Genomic DNA, 15,735 nt, shown 5'->3' with positions numbered 1-15,735 from the left:
TGTCTGCATCCACGTTGTCTTCTTTATTCAGCAGAGGGTGGTGAGCAGAGGGAAGGATGGGACTGGGAGGGGTAGTGAGCTGAGGGAAGGCGCAGAAGATGGATGGGACTGGGAGGGGTGGTAAGTACAGAGTATGGGGAATGGGGGACTAATGAAGTGGGTGAAAGATGGGGGAGGAATTTAGGAGACTGGGTAAGGGAGAGACAGAGGGGGGAATGGGAGTGCTGGAGAGGGAATGAGAGGGAGGTGGTCAAAGGGGAGAGAGGAGCATCGATGGACATGGATGGGAGGACAAGGACCAGGGAGAGAGGAGAAATTGCTGGACATGGAGGGGAGGGCAGGGGAGAGAGGAGAATTTCTGGATATGGATGGATGGAGGGGGGCAGGGGAGAGAGGAGAATTGCTGGATATGGATGGATAGATGAATGGAGGGCAGGGGAGTTGTTGGACATAGGTGGATGGAGGGGAGGGTAGAAGAGAGTTGCTGGACATGGATGGAAGGAAGGGCAGTGGAGAGAGGATGGTTGCTGGACATGGGTGGATGGAGGGGAGGGCAGGGAGAGAATTGTTGGACATGGATGGAGGGAAAGGAAGGGAAGACAGGAAGGAGATGCACATTGATGGAGGGGAGAAAGAAGAAGAAATTCTGGACATGGATGGAGGGGAGGGAAGACAGAGGAAGGAGATGCACATGGATGGAGGGAAAGGGAGAGAGAAGAAATGCTGACATGGATGGAGGGGAGGGAAGAGAGAGGAAGGATATATGAGGGAGAGGAGAAAAACAGCACATGGATGGAGAAAATAGGCAGAAGCTGGATCCACTGGACAGTCAAGTCTGCAGAGGACCCAGCTTTTACTTACGGATGTAGAGCAAGAAATGAAGAAGAAAGGAGGACAGTAAAGAAATAAATGGAAAGGAAGCCCTGGAAACGGAGTTAAGAGGACAGATAGCAGCAGAATCAGATACTGGGCAGCATGATCAGAAAAAGAAAGTCACCAGACAACAAAGGTAGAAAAAAAAATCATTTTATTTTCATTATAGTGTTTGGAATATGTCCACTTTGAGAATCAGGTGCTCAACATTAAAAGTTTATATTTTTTTATGGCATATTATCCCACATTAAACATGAATTAGATTGGAACCTGGGATCATTTAATTTTTTTTTTTCCTGGAGAGAGTAATGCATTGCCTCCCCCCCCCCCCAGGCTCTCTCCCCGGCTATAGCCAGCTCTGCAATTTTGAGGGGGGGGGGGCGCAGAGGTGGACCGGGGAGAGAGCCTGTTGTTAAACATTTACCAGCAAACCACTGTCTAGTGCCCACCCATCCAACCTGTTGGCCCACCCAAAAATTGACTTCTGGCTACGCCACTGCTCCAGACCTTTACCTTAGCTACAGCACCTTAAGTATTAAGTTCCTACTCCTAGGTGTCAAAGAATCCAAGTATCTGCCCCAGATCTTCAGAAATTTAATACGTTTTTTTGGGGCCACTTCTGGCTTCTTTTGCCTCCCACATCACCAGTTGGTGGATCAGATTCCGCCAGTGCCAAAATTCAGGACCTGTTTCTGTCATCCAGTATAATAGAATGCATTTCTTCGCCAGCAGTGTCAGTTTACCAAATAGTATAGTGCCCCTTGATATCATTCCTCTACCTGATCCTGGGAGGTTCAACAGCAAGTGCTCTGGTGTGCATGCTACCCGTTGTCCCATAATTGTAGTCAAATACTGGGCAATTTTCCCCCAAAATGCTTTAAGTTTCCTGCAACTCCAAAATCCATGATAAAAGGTATTTTCTGCTCCCCCACACCTCCTACAAAGCGCCGATTGGGTCCCCCCGAGCCTCGCCAGCTGTGCTTGAGTCATGTAAGCTCTATGAATGAATCGGAATGCGCATTCTCTATATTGTGCACCACTTAACAATCTGGGAATCCTCTGCACTTCCTTAGTAATGTCCCATGTTACTAGGTTGATTCCAAGATCCTTTTCCCAACGTTCTTTTAGATGGGTCAGATCCTTTGGTGGCCTTCCTTCCCACAGGGCCCTATAAATTCCTGAAATGGAGGGATTTGTGTCTGAGATTTTTTCAAAAAACTGTTTAATCTTAGCTCCTAATTTCTGTGAAAGTCTTTCTTTGTTCATAGATTTAACAAAGTGTTTTAATTGACAATAGGCGTATGTGTCTCTCCATTGCAATTCCAATTTTTTTTTAAAAATAATGTTCAATGGACTTTTCCCTCAGGAATCTGTCCAAACCCCCTTTAAATTCCGTAAGGCCAGCTGCTGTCACTACATTCTCCGGCAACAAGTTCCAGAGTCTAACTACACGCTGAGTAAAGAAAAACTTTCTCCTATACCATATTCTAGCTTCATCTTGTGTCTCCTGGTTTTGTTGTTGTTTGAAAGTGTAAACAAACGCTTCACATCTGTATAGAATGTTTGTACGTTTGGGAAGCTGCCAGGTGCCCTTGACCTGGATTGGCCACTGTCGGGGACAGGATGCTGGGCTCGATGGACCTTTGGTCTTTTCCCAGTACGGCATTGCTTATGTACTTATGTCCGCTCTACTCCACTCATTATCTTGTAGACTTCTATCATATCACCCCTCAGCCGCCTTTTCTCCAAGCTGAAGAGCCCTAACCTTCTCAGCCTTTCCTGATAGGGAAGTCGTCCCATCTCCTTTATCATTTTCGTCGCCCTTCTCTGCACCTTCTCTAATTCCTTTATATCTTTTTTGAGATGCGGCGACCAGAATTGGACACAATACTCGAGGTGCGGTCGGTCGCACCATGGAGCGATACAACAGCATTATAACATCCTCGTGTTTGTTTTCCATCCCGTTCCTAATAATACTCAACATTCTGGTCGCTTTCTTAGCCGCTGCAGCACACTGGGCAGATGTTATTAACGTCTTATCAACGATGACTCCCAGATCCCTTTCTGCTACAGAACTTTGGAAGGCTAAGTGCTTTGAAAATGAGCCCCAATGTCAACCACACCCACTTACTTCTCCTTCTGATTGTTTATCTGGATACTGCAGGCGTCCTTAGTCATAGGAGTCTCTGGCTCTTAGTTGCTGACTAACAACTTATCACAACTTGGCATAGGCCAAAATGTCAAACCACAGCCTTAGAAGGGTAGTTTTCAGAAAAAAAACAAACAAAACACATTTATAGCTCTCTTGCAACTCTTAAGTCTGCTCCGGGTATAGTTGGGGGGAAAGGGAATTCTTCTTCAAGAAGTTGTGTATCTATATTTGGATTTCGATGTGATTGGATGTGTTATTAATAAAACTTCTAATAAAAAAAAAAAAGTTTGCTCCTAGCTCAAGAAAAGCAAAATAGCTATATTGAAATATGTATGGTTTGCACCTTTTCATGGCCTCTGTAAAATTCAGTTGCTGATGCTTCTAGTTAAGAGTTACTCACCTTCATGCACGCAGCCAGTACACTCAAGACGGGAGCCTGCAGGCGAACGGCTTCGGACAGAACGAAGCCTCCAGTGCTTAGTTTCTCCTGACACTGAAGAAGAACCCGGAAGACACCGCTAGTGGCCGGCCCTGGCTCCCCACATGGTTCTCTCTCTCCAAATGCTGCTCCGTGGGATGCCCTCTCCATGTTCTCAACACTCGCATCAGAGGAAGACAAAAATTGCAAATTCTCAAAGGCCAGCAGAATGTGATCCTGCAGGGTGGGGCTGAAATTTTTCAGAGCAGAATTAACCTAAAACAAAACGTACAGACTAAATCACTGAAGACGCAGACATGTCTCCTAATATTTACATAAGTGACATTATCACACAGACACCAGCAAGGATTAGAGCAGGAGAACCAGTGATAGAGGCCTCAATCTACACATCAAAGGACCCAATATATCACCAGTAAAACTAGAGAAAAGATAAGTACATAAGTAATGCCGTACTGGGACAGACCGAAAGTCCATCAAGCCCAGTATCCTGTTTCCAACAGTGGCCAATCCAGGTCACAAATACCTGGCAAGATCCCCAAAAAAGTACAAAACATTTTATACTGCTTATCCCAGAAATAAGCAGTGGATTTTCCCAAGTCCATTTTAATAATGGCTGATGCACTTTTTTGTTAGTAAATTATCCAAACCTTTTTTTAAACCCTGCTAACTGCTTTAACCACATTCTCTGACAATGAATTCCAGCGTTTAATTACACATCACATGAAAAAATATTTTCTCTGGTTCATTTTAAATTTACTACCTAGTAGGTTCATTGCTTGCCCCCTAGTCCTAGTATTTTTAGAAAGAGTAGATTGTAAGCTCCTTGGAGCAGGGACTGTCCTTTTTTGTTAATCTGTACAGTGCTGCGTAACCCTAGTAGCGCTCTAGAAATGTTAAGTAGTAGTAGTAAGTAGTACCCATTCCACTCCACTCATTATTTTATAGACCTCTACCATATCTCCCCTCAGCCATCTTTTCTCCAAGTTGACGAGCCCTAGCTGCTTTAGCCTTTCCTCATAGGGAAGTCGTCCTATCCCATTTATCATTTTTGTCGCCCTTCCTGTACCTTTTCTAATTCCACTTTATATTTTTTTGAGAGACGGTGACCAGAGTGGAGGACTGGCCTAGTGGTTAGGGTGGTGGACTTTGGTCCTGGGGAACTGAGTTCGATTCCCACTTCAGGCACAGGCAGCTCCTTGTGACTCTGGGCAAGTCACTTAACCCTCCACTGCCTGCCGCATTGAGCCTGCCATGAGTGGGAAAGCGCGGGGTACAAATGTAATAAAAATAAATAAAATAAATAAATAACACAATATTCGAGGTGTGGTCGCACCATGGAGCAATACAAAGGCATTATAACATCCTCATTATTGTTTTCCATTCCTTTCCTAATTATACCTAACATTTTATTTGCTTTCTTAGCACACTGAGCAGAAGGTTTCAATGTATTATCAATGACGACTCCTACACCCCTTTCCTGGTCGGTGACTCCTAATGTGGAACCTTGCATCACTTTGCACTTGCTCACATTAAACATCATCTGCCATTTGGATGCCCAGTCGCCCAGTCTCGTAAGGTCATTTTTCACAATCCTTTTGCGATGGACTGACCACAATAGCACAAATAGTTCAAGATGCAGTTGTATCATGGATTGAACCAGGGGAATTCTGCTATTCTCCATTTAAGTACCAATATTTCATTCATTTTTAACACATCATACGTACTTTGGTTTTTTGCGGTTATATCATCCTTCATACACATGTATATTCCATTTATGGGTTTCTCAACCTACACCGCAAATACTAAGCAGCGATTCCTGGTCTTCTCATCTTGTTAAGCACATTTAACTCACACCAGTTCCTCACCTGTTCAGGCCTGAAGTTGAGAGTCTGGATTTGAACGATAAACTGCAGCCAGTCCTGAGCTCTTGCACATTCTCTGAGGTAAACTGTGCTCAGCTCGATTCCATGGATTTTACAAAACTTTATCACCAAGTCCCACTGTTGACTTGCCTCATTCGACACTCTGAGTTCAAAGGAGAAGGAAGGGAAAAAAAAGTGATAGCTTAAATGCACAGAACGATTTGTTTAGAAGAGCTACTGGGTTCACTGCCCTTTCTGCAGATCTTAGGTCTTCCAGTGGGGGCAGCACAGAGGAAAGGACGACACATGGGACTCTCAGAAGTCAGAGAACAATCAGGCCGCAGAACAAGATGCTTCGAACCACATACGTACTTCATTCATCAGAAAGGCTAAGGGTAGCCCAAGTACTCTGCCCTGCCGTGGAAGGATGTAGTATTCTGGCTTGGCCAGAACAGCTACCAAAGCAACATTCACAACCCCTGGAAGGAGTTTCTGGGATAAGGAGCATAAAATGTTTTATACTTTTTTGGGATCTTGCCAGGAATTTGTGACCTGGATTGGCCACTGTTGGAAACAGGATGTTGAGCTTGATGGACCTTTGGTCTGCCCCAGTATGGCAATACTTATGTACACAGTGTCAGGGCTGCCGAGAGGAGAGGGGCGGGGGGGCAAAATTTCCTGGGCCTCCAAGGGGGGCCCAGCGCCGGTGCTGCAGTCACCAGTCTCACCTGCCTGCCTCCTCGGCTCCGGGCCCCCTTCATTCAACGCGGCAGTCACAGATCGCGTCTCTTCTGGCCTTCCCTCTCTGTGTCCCGCCCTTGTGGAAACCGGAAGTTACATCAGACGAGGGCGGGACACAGGGAGGGAAGGCCAGAAGAGACACTATCTGTGACTGCCGCTTTGAATGAAGGGGGCCCGGAGCCGTGGAGGCAGGCAGGTGAGACCGCAGACTGCAGGGGGGGGGCGGTGGCGGGGCAGCAGGGGGGCGGAGGCAGGGCGGCCTTGCCCCAGACCTGGCCTAGTCTCTCGGCGGCCCTGCACAGTGTGACTAGTGGCAGCTATTCTGTAAGGGCACATATTAAGAGGCTTATGCACGAGCAAAGTGTGGGAGGGGCATGGATGAGACAGCCACATATATAAGAACAGCTATACTGGGTCAGACCAATGGTCCATCTAGCCCAGTATCTTGTTTCCAACAGTGGTCAATCCAGATCACAAGTACCTGGCAGAACACCACCTTACCTGCACACCGGGCCTACGGCTGGTGTAACTGCAGGTAACCAAATACTGGCTTATGCTAGTCCTCCATAATGGACTCTGGGCACCCAGGTGCCATCATAGAACAGGCTGTCACTGAGCGGCATCGGGGAGGACAGGGTGCATGTGAGCTGGAAGGAGTTATAAAACAGAGGAACATTTTCTGGCAATCTGACACAGGCTCCTATGATTGGTGGGAGAATTTGTCAGCTGAGTATAAATTTGAACGTTAAAGATGCAGCCGTCATCTTGACCATATTAGATTTAGTCAGAGGGATGGGCAAGGGATTTACTGCTTTTTATTTAGTTTTGCTTAGAGTTTGTTACGTAAGAATGGCATTAATACACTGGGCTTTTTTAGGGGATAATCCTTGAGGACATGATCAGTGAAACATGTGCCATGTCGGATTTTAATTTCCCTAAGCCAACACTGTAGAAAAAACAGTAATGATTAAGATTTTTATATTTCAAATAAGATAAAACAAATCTGGATCCAAGTGGAAGGAAGGAGGTGTAGACCATTGACGACTGTGGTGGAAAAAGTATAACACCATGGCTTGACACTTCTGAGGTAATTACACCTTACTCTTTCAACACTGTAGATCACTGGATTTTCATATTGTGGTATTAGATGATGGAGAATATGATAAGAAAGCAGTTTTGTAACATACTCTACCTCAGCACATCTGCATATTGCTGCCTGTAAATCCCAGGATACAGCTGGACTAGGCTGCTCCCTCCTTCTTTCCACAACCCGACGATAAGTGTAAACAATGCAGCCACCCCACTTATGACATGACACTGCTGGTATTACAACTGCTCACCTGTTCCCGTCCCCCTGCTGCAGATTCTCCCATATCGCATCCTGCAGACTAAGGAGCAGCTCCTCCGCACACGTTCTCTCAGACTTCACTAGGCCACGCAGCTTCTCAACTATAAAAGTACAACTCAAACTTTCACAATACAGCTGACAATTCTTACACGATACCTGAAAGCTTTCACGATTATCAAGAACCAAGCCTAGAGAGTGAACTAGCACCAGGCAGAGAACTAGGGAAGCCCCAGGGTTCAAAACCAACTGGGCAAATCATTTCACCCACTGGTCCAGTGTGAGAGGCTCAGAATGGGTTACAGGGTGTGAAGTAGAGCGCTCTCACTGAAGGGGTAAATTACAGAGACTGCCAGGTGACAGGGTGTGAGGTAGAGCGCTCTCACTGAAGGGGTAAATTACAGAGACTGTCAGGTGACAGGGTGTGAGGTAGAGCGCTCTCACTGAAGGGGTAAATTACAGAGACTGCCAGGTGACAGGGTGTGAGGTAGAGCGCTCTCACTGAAGGGGTAAATTACAGAGACTGCCAGGTGACAGGGTGTGAGGTAGAGCGCTCTCACTGAAGGGGTAAATTACAGAGACTGTCAGGTGACAGGGTGTGAGGTAGAGCGCTCTCACTGAAGGGGTAAATTACAGAGACTGCCAGCTGTGACCGAAAGGTGTCACAGGAAGTGCTGGATGAGTGAGTTTCTGAGGAGGCGTCAGAGGAATTGCCTTGTGTATGAAAGTCAGCAGGTTTCACTCTGAAAGCAATTTGCTGAGGCTTCCTTGATATCTAAATGTTTTTATTGTGGTTTGTTTATGTAAAGAAGAACCTTCCTGCTCCAAAGGCTGAAGTTCAATTTCACATGGCTTACTGTGGCCTACAGGGGACACAGTGAATATGATCGTGAAAACACACTAAGAGGCATTTCATTGTGACTGTACCTAATGAGGCTCTGAGCTCAGGCTCCTCTTCCTTTCCCATCTTCCAACCGAAGATCACATTTCCAACTTTCACATCAACTCTGAGTTTCATGGTGTCCAGCCCAAGGCACTCGAGAAAAACCAGACAGGCTGCTCCTATGGAAGGGTCATCAAAGGAAGCCAGGCCTAAAGCATAAGCTTCATCCCCCGCCTGCTGAATCCTGAAAACAGAAATGATCTTATCACACAGAATACGTTTACACCCAGCTCAGAACAGTTAGGCTCTGGTCGTGATGGGCTTAAAAATAAATTCAGAGCCAGCAACAGGGTTATCAGGCTCCAGGCCAGGCTCTGTACGGGTACCATCTCAAGGACACCTGAGCTGGTACACGAAAACCAGAAGAAAAGAACTGGAAATGACTAGAACCACTTTTAAATCTAAAAGACGTGCGATTTCATTAATTAAACTGTTCAAAACATATCACCTCGTATTTAACATGACACCCTAAGCAGTTGAGCAGCTGCTTAGAGTGGGTTTGCCAGTAAATCCTGGTGGAGACTTTAAATTTTGTTGGCAAAGTATGCAGCAAAATCACTGCAGTTCAGTTTAGACTGGACAGGCTGGTTCTGTTGCGGGGGTTGCACTAGGCTGTTTACTATACTGAACAGCTGCTCGGTTGAATTGGCAGCCTGTGCAATGCTTTGAGAGAAACACTGATTTTGCTTAGGTTACTGTCGAGAGGTAGGACCACCCTCTTTCACATACGTACTCATGCAATTCCCTAAAAGTAACCGATTCTTCATCCCTCATTTATGAGCTTGGCTGAGGATGTTTTCTGTCTTATGCATTGTTCTGTCCTGCTTTTAAATACTCACAGCTGCTTCGGGGACTTGCTCTTTGTCAACTGCTGCACCAGGAAAGTAGCAAAAGCAAACGAAGGCCGTCCATGACGCAGGTAGTACGAGAAATCGAGCCTTTCCACCACTGCATATTTGTTCACCAGGTCAAGGGAAGAGAAATTAAGCAAGTCGCTTGAGGAATCTGTAAAAGTGATTTAACAGTGATGCAATGATTAGTCCCTTCCCCTATTGACCACGGTCGGCTGCCGAAGGAATATCTGGAAATGGAGTGGATACTGCGCCATTTACAGAAGAAAGGGTTTATAAACAGCTTGAGAATCTGAGGGTGAACAAAGCTATGGGGTCGGATGGGATACATCCCAGGATACTGAGGGAGCTCAGGGAGGTCCTGGCGGGACCTCTTAAAGATTTATTTAATAGATTTTTAGATGGGAGAGGCTCCGCAAGATTGGAGACAAGCGGATGTGGTCCCTCTTCACAAAAGTGGAGACAGGGAAGAAGTGGGAAACTACAGACCGATAAGTCTCACATCAGTGGTAGGAAAAATAATGGAGTCGCTGCTGAAAGAAAGGATAGTTAATTTTCTAGAAGCCGACGGGTTACAGGACCCGAGGCAACATGGCTTTACCAAAGGAAAATCCTGCCAAAAGAATCTTAAAGACTTTTTTGACTGGGTGACCAAAGAACTGGATGAGGGACGTGCGCTAGATGTAATCTACTTGGACTTCAGCAAAGTCTTTGAGACGGTCCCCCACAGAAGACTCATGAATAAGCTGAAAGGGTTGAACTTAGGACCGAAAGTGGTGAACTGGATAAGAAACTGGTTGACCAACAGGTGGAAGAGGGTGGTGGTAAATGGAATCCACTCAGAGGAAAGGAAGGCGAGCAGTGGAGTTCCTCAGGGGTTGGTGCTGGGGCCTATTCTGTTTCATATATTTGTGGGATGTTGCTGAAGGGTTGGAAGGAAAGGTTTGCCTTTATGCGGATGACACGAAGATAGCCAATAGAGTGGATACCCTGGAGGGAGTAGAAACGATGAGAAGGGACCTCCGAAAGTTAGAAGAATGGTCGAGGGTCTGGCAGTTAAAATTTATCTGGCGTCCCCTGACGCCGCCAGATAAGCGAAACATGCCAGCATGTCGGGAACTTGAATAACTGGAAGGGAACCATTATTTTAAGCACAGCCTTATCACAGCTTTTTTCACGAACCACACAGGGCTGTCGCCGAACGTCACGGCACCCACAGCCATCTCTATAGAAGATAAGTGATCTAACGGAGTACAGTTGATGTAGTAGATTAAGATGTGGTAGTTTAGTCAGAATCACTTTATTCAATTGATATAAGGGAGGTAAGAGGTTTTGGTGCTATGATGGCTGATGGGGTATGACACAAATTCAGAACTGCCAATCAGTTCAAATGACAACCCTGTTACTGAGCACCATTTAGCAAATAAAAATTAAAAAAAAAAAGTAATGACATAATTTCTGATTTCTGGATTGTATTAATATTAAAGTTAAAATTTAATGCCAAGAAGTGTAGAGTGATGCATTTGGGGTATAGAAACCCAAAAGAGAGATACCGAATAGGAGGGGAGAGATTAGTAAGCTCCACTCAGGAGAGAGACCTTGGAATGTTGGTGTCGGAGGATCTGAAGGTGAAGAAACAATGCGACAAGGCGATGGACGTGGCCAGAAGGATTCTAGGCTGCACAGAGAGGGGCATAACCAGCAGAAGAAAGGAGGTGTTGATGCCCCTCTACAAATCGTTGGTGAGGTCTCACTTGGAGTATTGTGTTCAGTTTTGGAGGCTGTATCTTGCTAAAGATGTAAAAAGACTGGAAGTGATGCAAAGAAAAGTTACAAAAATGGTATGGGATTTGCGTTGCAAACTGTACGAGGAGAGACTTGCTGGCCTGAACATGTAAACTTTGGAGGAAAGGAGAAACAGGGGTGACATGATACAGATGCTCAAATATTTGAAAGGTATTAATCCGCAAATGAACCTTTTTCAGAGATGGGAAGGTGGTAGAACTAGAGAACATGAATTGAGGTTGAAGAGGGGCAGACTCAGGAGTAATGTCAGGAAGTATTTTTTCACAGAGAGGGTGGTGGATATGTTGAATGCCCTCCGCGGGAAGTGGTGGAGATGAAAATGGTAATGGAATTCAAACATGGAATTCCACATTGAGCGTGCCATGAGTGGGAAAGTGTGGGGTACAAATGTAACAAAACAAAAAAAAAACATGCGTGGGATAAACACAAAGGAATCCTGTTTAGAAGGAATGGATCTTCGGAATCTTAGCAGAGATTGGGTGGCAACACTGGTAATTTGGAAGCAAAACCAGTGCTGGGCAGACTTCTACAGTCTATGCCCTGATCGTGACTGAATAGATATGGATGGGCTACAGTGTAAGTTTTAAGGGGCTTTGACATTAGCTTCAGGATGTTTAGTACGAGAACAGTGCTGGGCAGACTTCTACGGTCTGTGTCCTGAGAATGACAGGGACAAATCAAACTCAGGTATAAAGTATCCCATACCATGTAAAATGAGTTTATCTTGTTGGACAGACTGGATGGACCGTTCAGGTCTTCATCTGCCATCATTTACTATGTTACTATGATAAAAACAGAGTAAGGCAGCCCCCTGAATGTTTGGAAAAGTTTTCTTAGGCTTTCCCTCAACTTCTGAGAAATATTGGCACGTTCAAGGGAACCACCCAGTTGTGCAGGGATCTTAAGCAAAAACAGTTCTTCTGTAACAGTAATAACAATATGCCGGTATTAGGATAACTTCTTTAAAAGCTTGCCCTCTCTATACATCGAATGACATGGATTCACATCCTCAAAAGCTCAGGATTGAATAAATCTGTTAGTTTATAAGGTATGACCGTCTGTCTTTTTTCTCCTAAATATGTGATGCTGCAGTAAAACCTCAGATGCTGTACTTCCTTTCGTATGTAAACAGGAATAATGAGTTATAAGTGCTGACCATTTTCTCTTGTCCTTCACAAGGTCACATTAGCACCTGGAATTCTGGCAAATCAATAGTAAAAAGAGGCAACTGGTAATTACAGGATGAGAACTGTGACTGTGGTACAGACTGAGACAATATTTAAAACCAAACAATAATGTTGGACAGTACAGACCAGACCACTCAGAATTCAATCAGTAACTTAAAACGTTCCTCAATACAATTTGGTTAAAAAACAAAGAAACGTGACTTGCCTCCTATGGCGAGCGTATTAGCAGACTGCCATCCAAAGAGCCGGGCGGGATCAAAAGGAGACAAGGCCTGAAGAAGAAAAGGCACCCAGAGAAGTCAGAGATTCAAAAAAAATCTTAAAAGTACAATAATGCCTAGCCACCTACCTGGGATTACCCTGGGGCCACTTAGAGGGTCTATCCTACTACTACTACTACTTAACATTTCTAAAGCGCTACTAGGGTTACGCAGCGCTGTACAATTTAACAATTTAATCCTCAGCACAGCTCAGGTCCACCTGCCGCTCGTGCTCAACACTAGCACCCTCCTCCCACCAACTGGGTCACAACCGCCTCTGGGAGAGTCTACTGCTCTGAATGATCCCCAGTGATTTCTAGGTTACTGAAAGTCACACTCCCAGTGCTCCTACAGTTCCCAGAAAGCACTCACAGACCCAACACACAAACCACCAGGCTTCTTTATAAGTCCAAAGAGGCAATAAACTGAAAATTGTTTACTGTCTTAAAAACTGAACAATGAACAACAAATGTGCGATCAGCAAACAATAACAAGTAACTGAAATATGGATCAATTATAAAACTAACATTTGTCTACTTTCTAAAAAGCACCTGGGAAGATCAGGACATATAATTCACCGAGCCCCAGCAAAGAGATCTGTCTCTCTTTTCTCACGGGCTAATTGATTTGTTCCCATATGGGAACGTTGGGCACTAATGGGTTAAACTAAAAAACAAAAAAAAACATTCATTTCTCTGTAACAGCTTTACAGCAAAGAAACACCACCTGCTGGCCAAATAGGAGAAATAAACTTCAGGCAGGAAAACATCCAATACATTTTACAGGCTTAAAACACACAGAGAGGCATATTTTCAAAGCACTTAGCCTTCCAAAGTTCCATAGAAACCTATGGAACTTTGGAAGGCTAAGTGCTTTGAAAATGAGCCCCAGAGGGGCATAATCGAACGCGAACGCCCATCTCCGAGGACGGGTCCGCGGAGCGAGACCGACCGTATTCTCGAAAACGATGGGCGTCCATCTTTTGTTTTGATAATACGGTTGGTGCCGGGCAAATGCATCGGATTTGTGCGAATTTGAGCTGGGCGGTATCAGTTTTCAGCGAAAATGGAAACCGAAGGCGTCCAGCTCAAAAACGAACAACTCCAAGGCATTTGGTCATGGGAGGGGCCAGGATTCGTAGTGCACTGGTCCCCGTCACATGCCAGGACACCAACCAGGCACCCTAGGGGGCACTTGTAAAAAGTAACAAAAAAAATTAAAATACCTCCCAAGTCCATAGCTCCCTTACCTTGGGTGCTGAGCCCCCCAAATCCCCCCCAAAACCCACTCCCCACAACTCTACACCATTACCATAGCACTTATGGGTGAAGGGGGGCACCTATATGTGGGTACAGTGGGTTTTGGGGGCGGTTTGGAGCGCTCCCATTTAGAAGCATAAGTGTAACAGGTAGGAGGGGATGGGCCTGCCTGAAGTCCACTGCACCCACTAACAACTGCTCCACGGACCTGCATATTGCTGTCAAGGAGCTGGGTATGACATGTCAGGCTGGAAAAAAAAGTTTTTAAAGTTCTTTTTTATTGGTGGGAGGGGGTTAGTGACCACTGGGGGAGTCAGGGGAGGTCATCCCCGATTCCCTAAGGTGGTCATCTGGGCAGTTGGGGCACTTTTTGGGGACTTGTTCGTGAAAAAAAAGGGTCAAAAAAAAAAAAGAGGCCCAAATTCTCGCTTCTGCCGCCCTTCTTTTTTCCATTATCAGCCGAGCGCGCCCATTTCTCCTCGGCTGATAAACACACCCTAGCCCCGCCTTCACCACGCCTCCAACACACCCCTGTCAACTTTGTTCGTTCCTGTGACAGGCTGCAGTTGGAGGCGCCCAAAATTGGCCTTTGATTATACCGATTTGGGCGCCCATGAGAGAAACGCGCCCATCTCCCGATTTGGGTCGAAATATGGGCGTCTTTCTCTTTTGAAAATAAGCTGGACAGTCTCTTCACAATTACATTCTAGTGTCAGCTACTCTAGCTGAGAGAAGAGCGAGCTTTCCATGGAGAGCAGTATAAATCAGACACACAAGCAGGTGACCTCATCTGATGGTCCCGAGACAGAGCAGCTCTCTCAGACTTTACGACTCTGTGCATGCATGGGTATTTCTACACTAGTATCTCAGATCATATGTAGCCTAGAATCAACTCTCAGGGAGATGTGTGGGACTGTGTGTCCAATTCATTTGTGTCTACAAAGAACAGCCATTACAGATAAGCAACCTTGCTGTTTTTATTGACAAGAACCTTCTGTGCCCAGTGACTTAATCAGTTTGATTACATAGAATCTGGTTGGTGTCTGTCTTAAAGGTGAATTCATTAGAACTGTGTTTTGAACCTTCAGTGCCAGAGACTTAATCCAATCAATTTGGTTACATAGAGTCTGGTGACTGGTAGATTGTGTGGCCTCTGGAGGAAGGGCAATTGAATACAGCTCTGTGCTAAAAGGAAAAACAGAACACTTAGAGGCAGATGCAGCAACCAAACGTAAAAAAATCTAAATCGTTAAAGTCCCTAACGATTTTAAAATAACGAAAAATGCACCAAAAAAAAAAGTCACACATGCTGAGATCGGTAGTGAAACGTACAATGTATCAAAGAATCACAATACACATCGTTAATCGGCCCCCAAATCATGCGCAGAGCAGCCAAGCGTTATGTTAGCTGCTCTGCGCATGCCACAAACAGTCAAAACACAGTCAAATCGCAAGCACATGGCTCCCAAATAAAAACAAAAATAAAAAAAAAGCGTCGGGAGGGGGCAAGGGCGCTCATCAGGAGCGTCCTGTACAGACGGCCTTGCCCCCCCCCCCCCGCTGCTCCCCACTTTCCGCCGCTCCCCCCACCCCGAAAAAGCAAAATTCTAGCAGCCCCTGCCCCCTCCCCACTTTCCGCCGCTCCCCCCACCCCGAAAAAGCAAACTTCTAGAAGCCCCTGCCCCCCTCCCTTCCTCACTACTCTCACCTAAGCTCCGCCTCCCGACATCCTCCGTCCGTGCCCCGCCCCCTTGTGGGGTCGTCGCCGCCATTCCCCTCCTCCATCGGGCCCCCCTTCCTCTTACCGGGCCCGTGCAGCGCCTCTCTCCGAAGGCGCTGCACGGGCAAGAAGAACGCTGAATCAGCTGATGCCTGCCTTCGCGATGGCGCGTCTTTCTTCTGCTGCGCCCGCCCCTGTCTGACGTCAGTAACCTACGTAGGTTACTGACGTCAGACAGGGGCGGGCCCAGGAGGAGAAAGACGCTCTATCGAAGCTAGGCGAAGGCAGGCATCAGCT

At 45.9% G+C, this 15,735-nt stretch overlaps 1 protein-coding gene across 1 annotated transcript in view; it reads right to left on the bottom strand.

Annotated features, from left to right (window-relative positions):
• SPG11 (SPG11 vesicle trafficking associated, spatacsin) overlaps positions 1-15,735 on the bottom strand; it is a 189,878-nt gene that overhangs the window by 92,967 nt on the left and 81,176 nt on the right. Inside the window, 6 exon segments of the mRNA XM_030189824.1 lie at positions 3,426-3,719; positions 5,330-5,489; positions 7,408-7,516; positions 8,340-8,539; positions 9,195-9,360; positions 12,405-12,471. Coding sequence (XP_030045684.1) covers positions 3,426-3,719; positions 5,330-5,489; positions 7,408-7,516; positions 8,340-8,539; positions 9,195-9,360; positions 12,405-12,471 — 996 coding nt within the window.

Source organism: Microcaecilia unicolor, chromosome 1 (genome assembly GCF_901765095.1).
Source record: "Microcaecilia unicolor chromosome 1, aMicUni1.1, whole genome shotgun sequence".
In the NCBI taxonomy this organism is placed as follows: domain Eukaryota; kingdom Metazoa; phylum Chordata; class Amphibia; order Gymnophiona; family Siphonopidae; genus Microcaecilia; species Microcaecilia unicolor.
The sequence above is the reverse complement of the archived record's forward strand: the minus strand, read 5'-3'. Positions and strand labels throughout refer to the sequence as shown.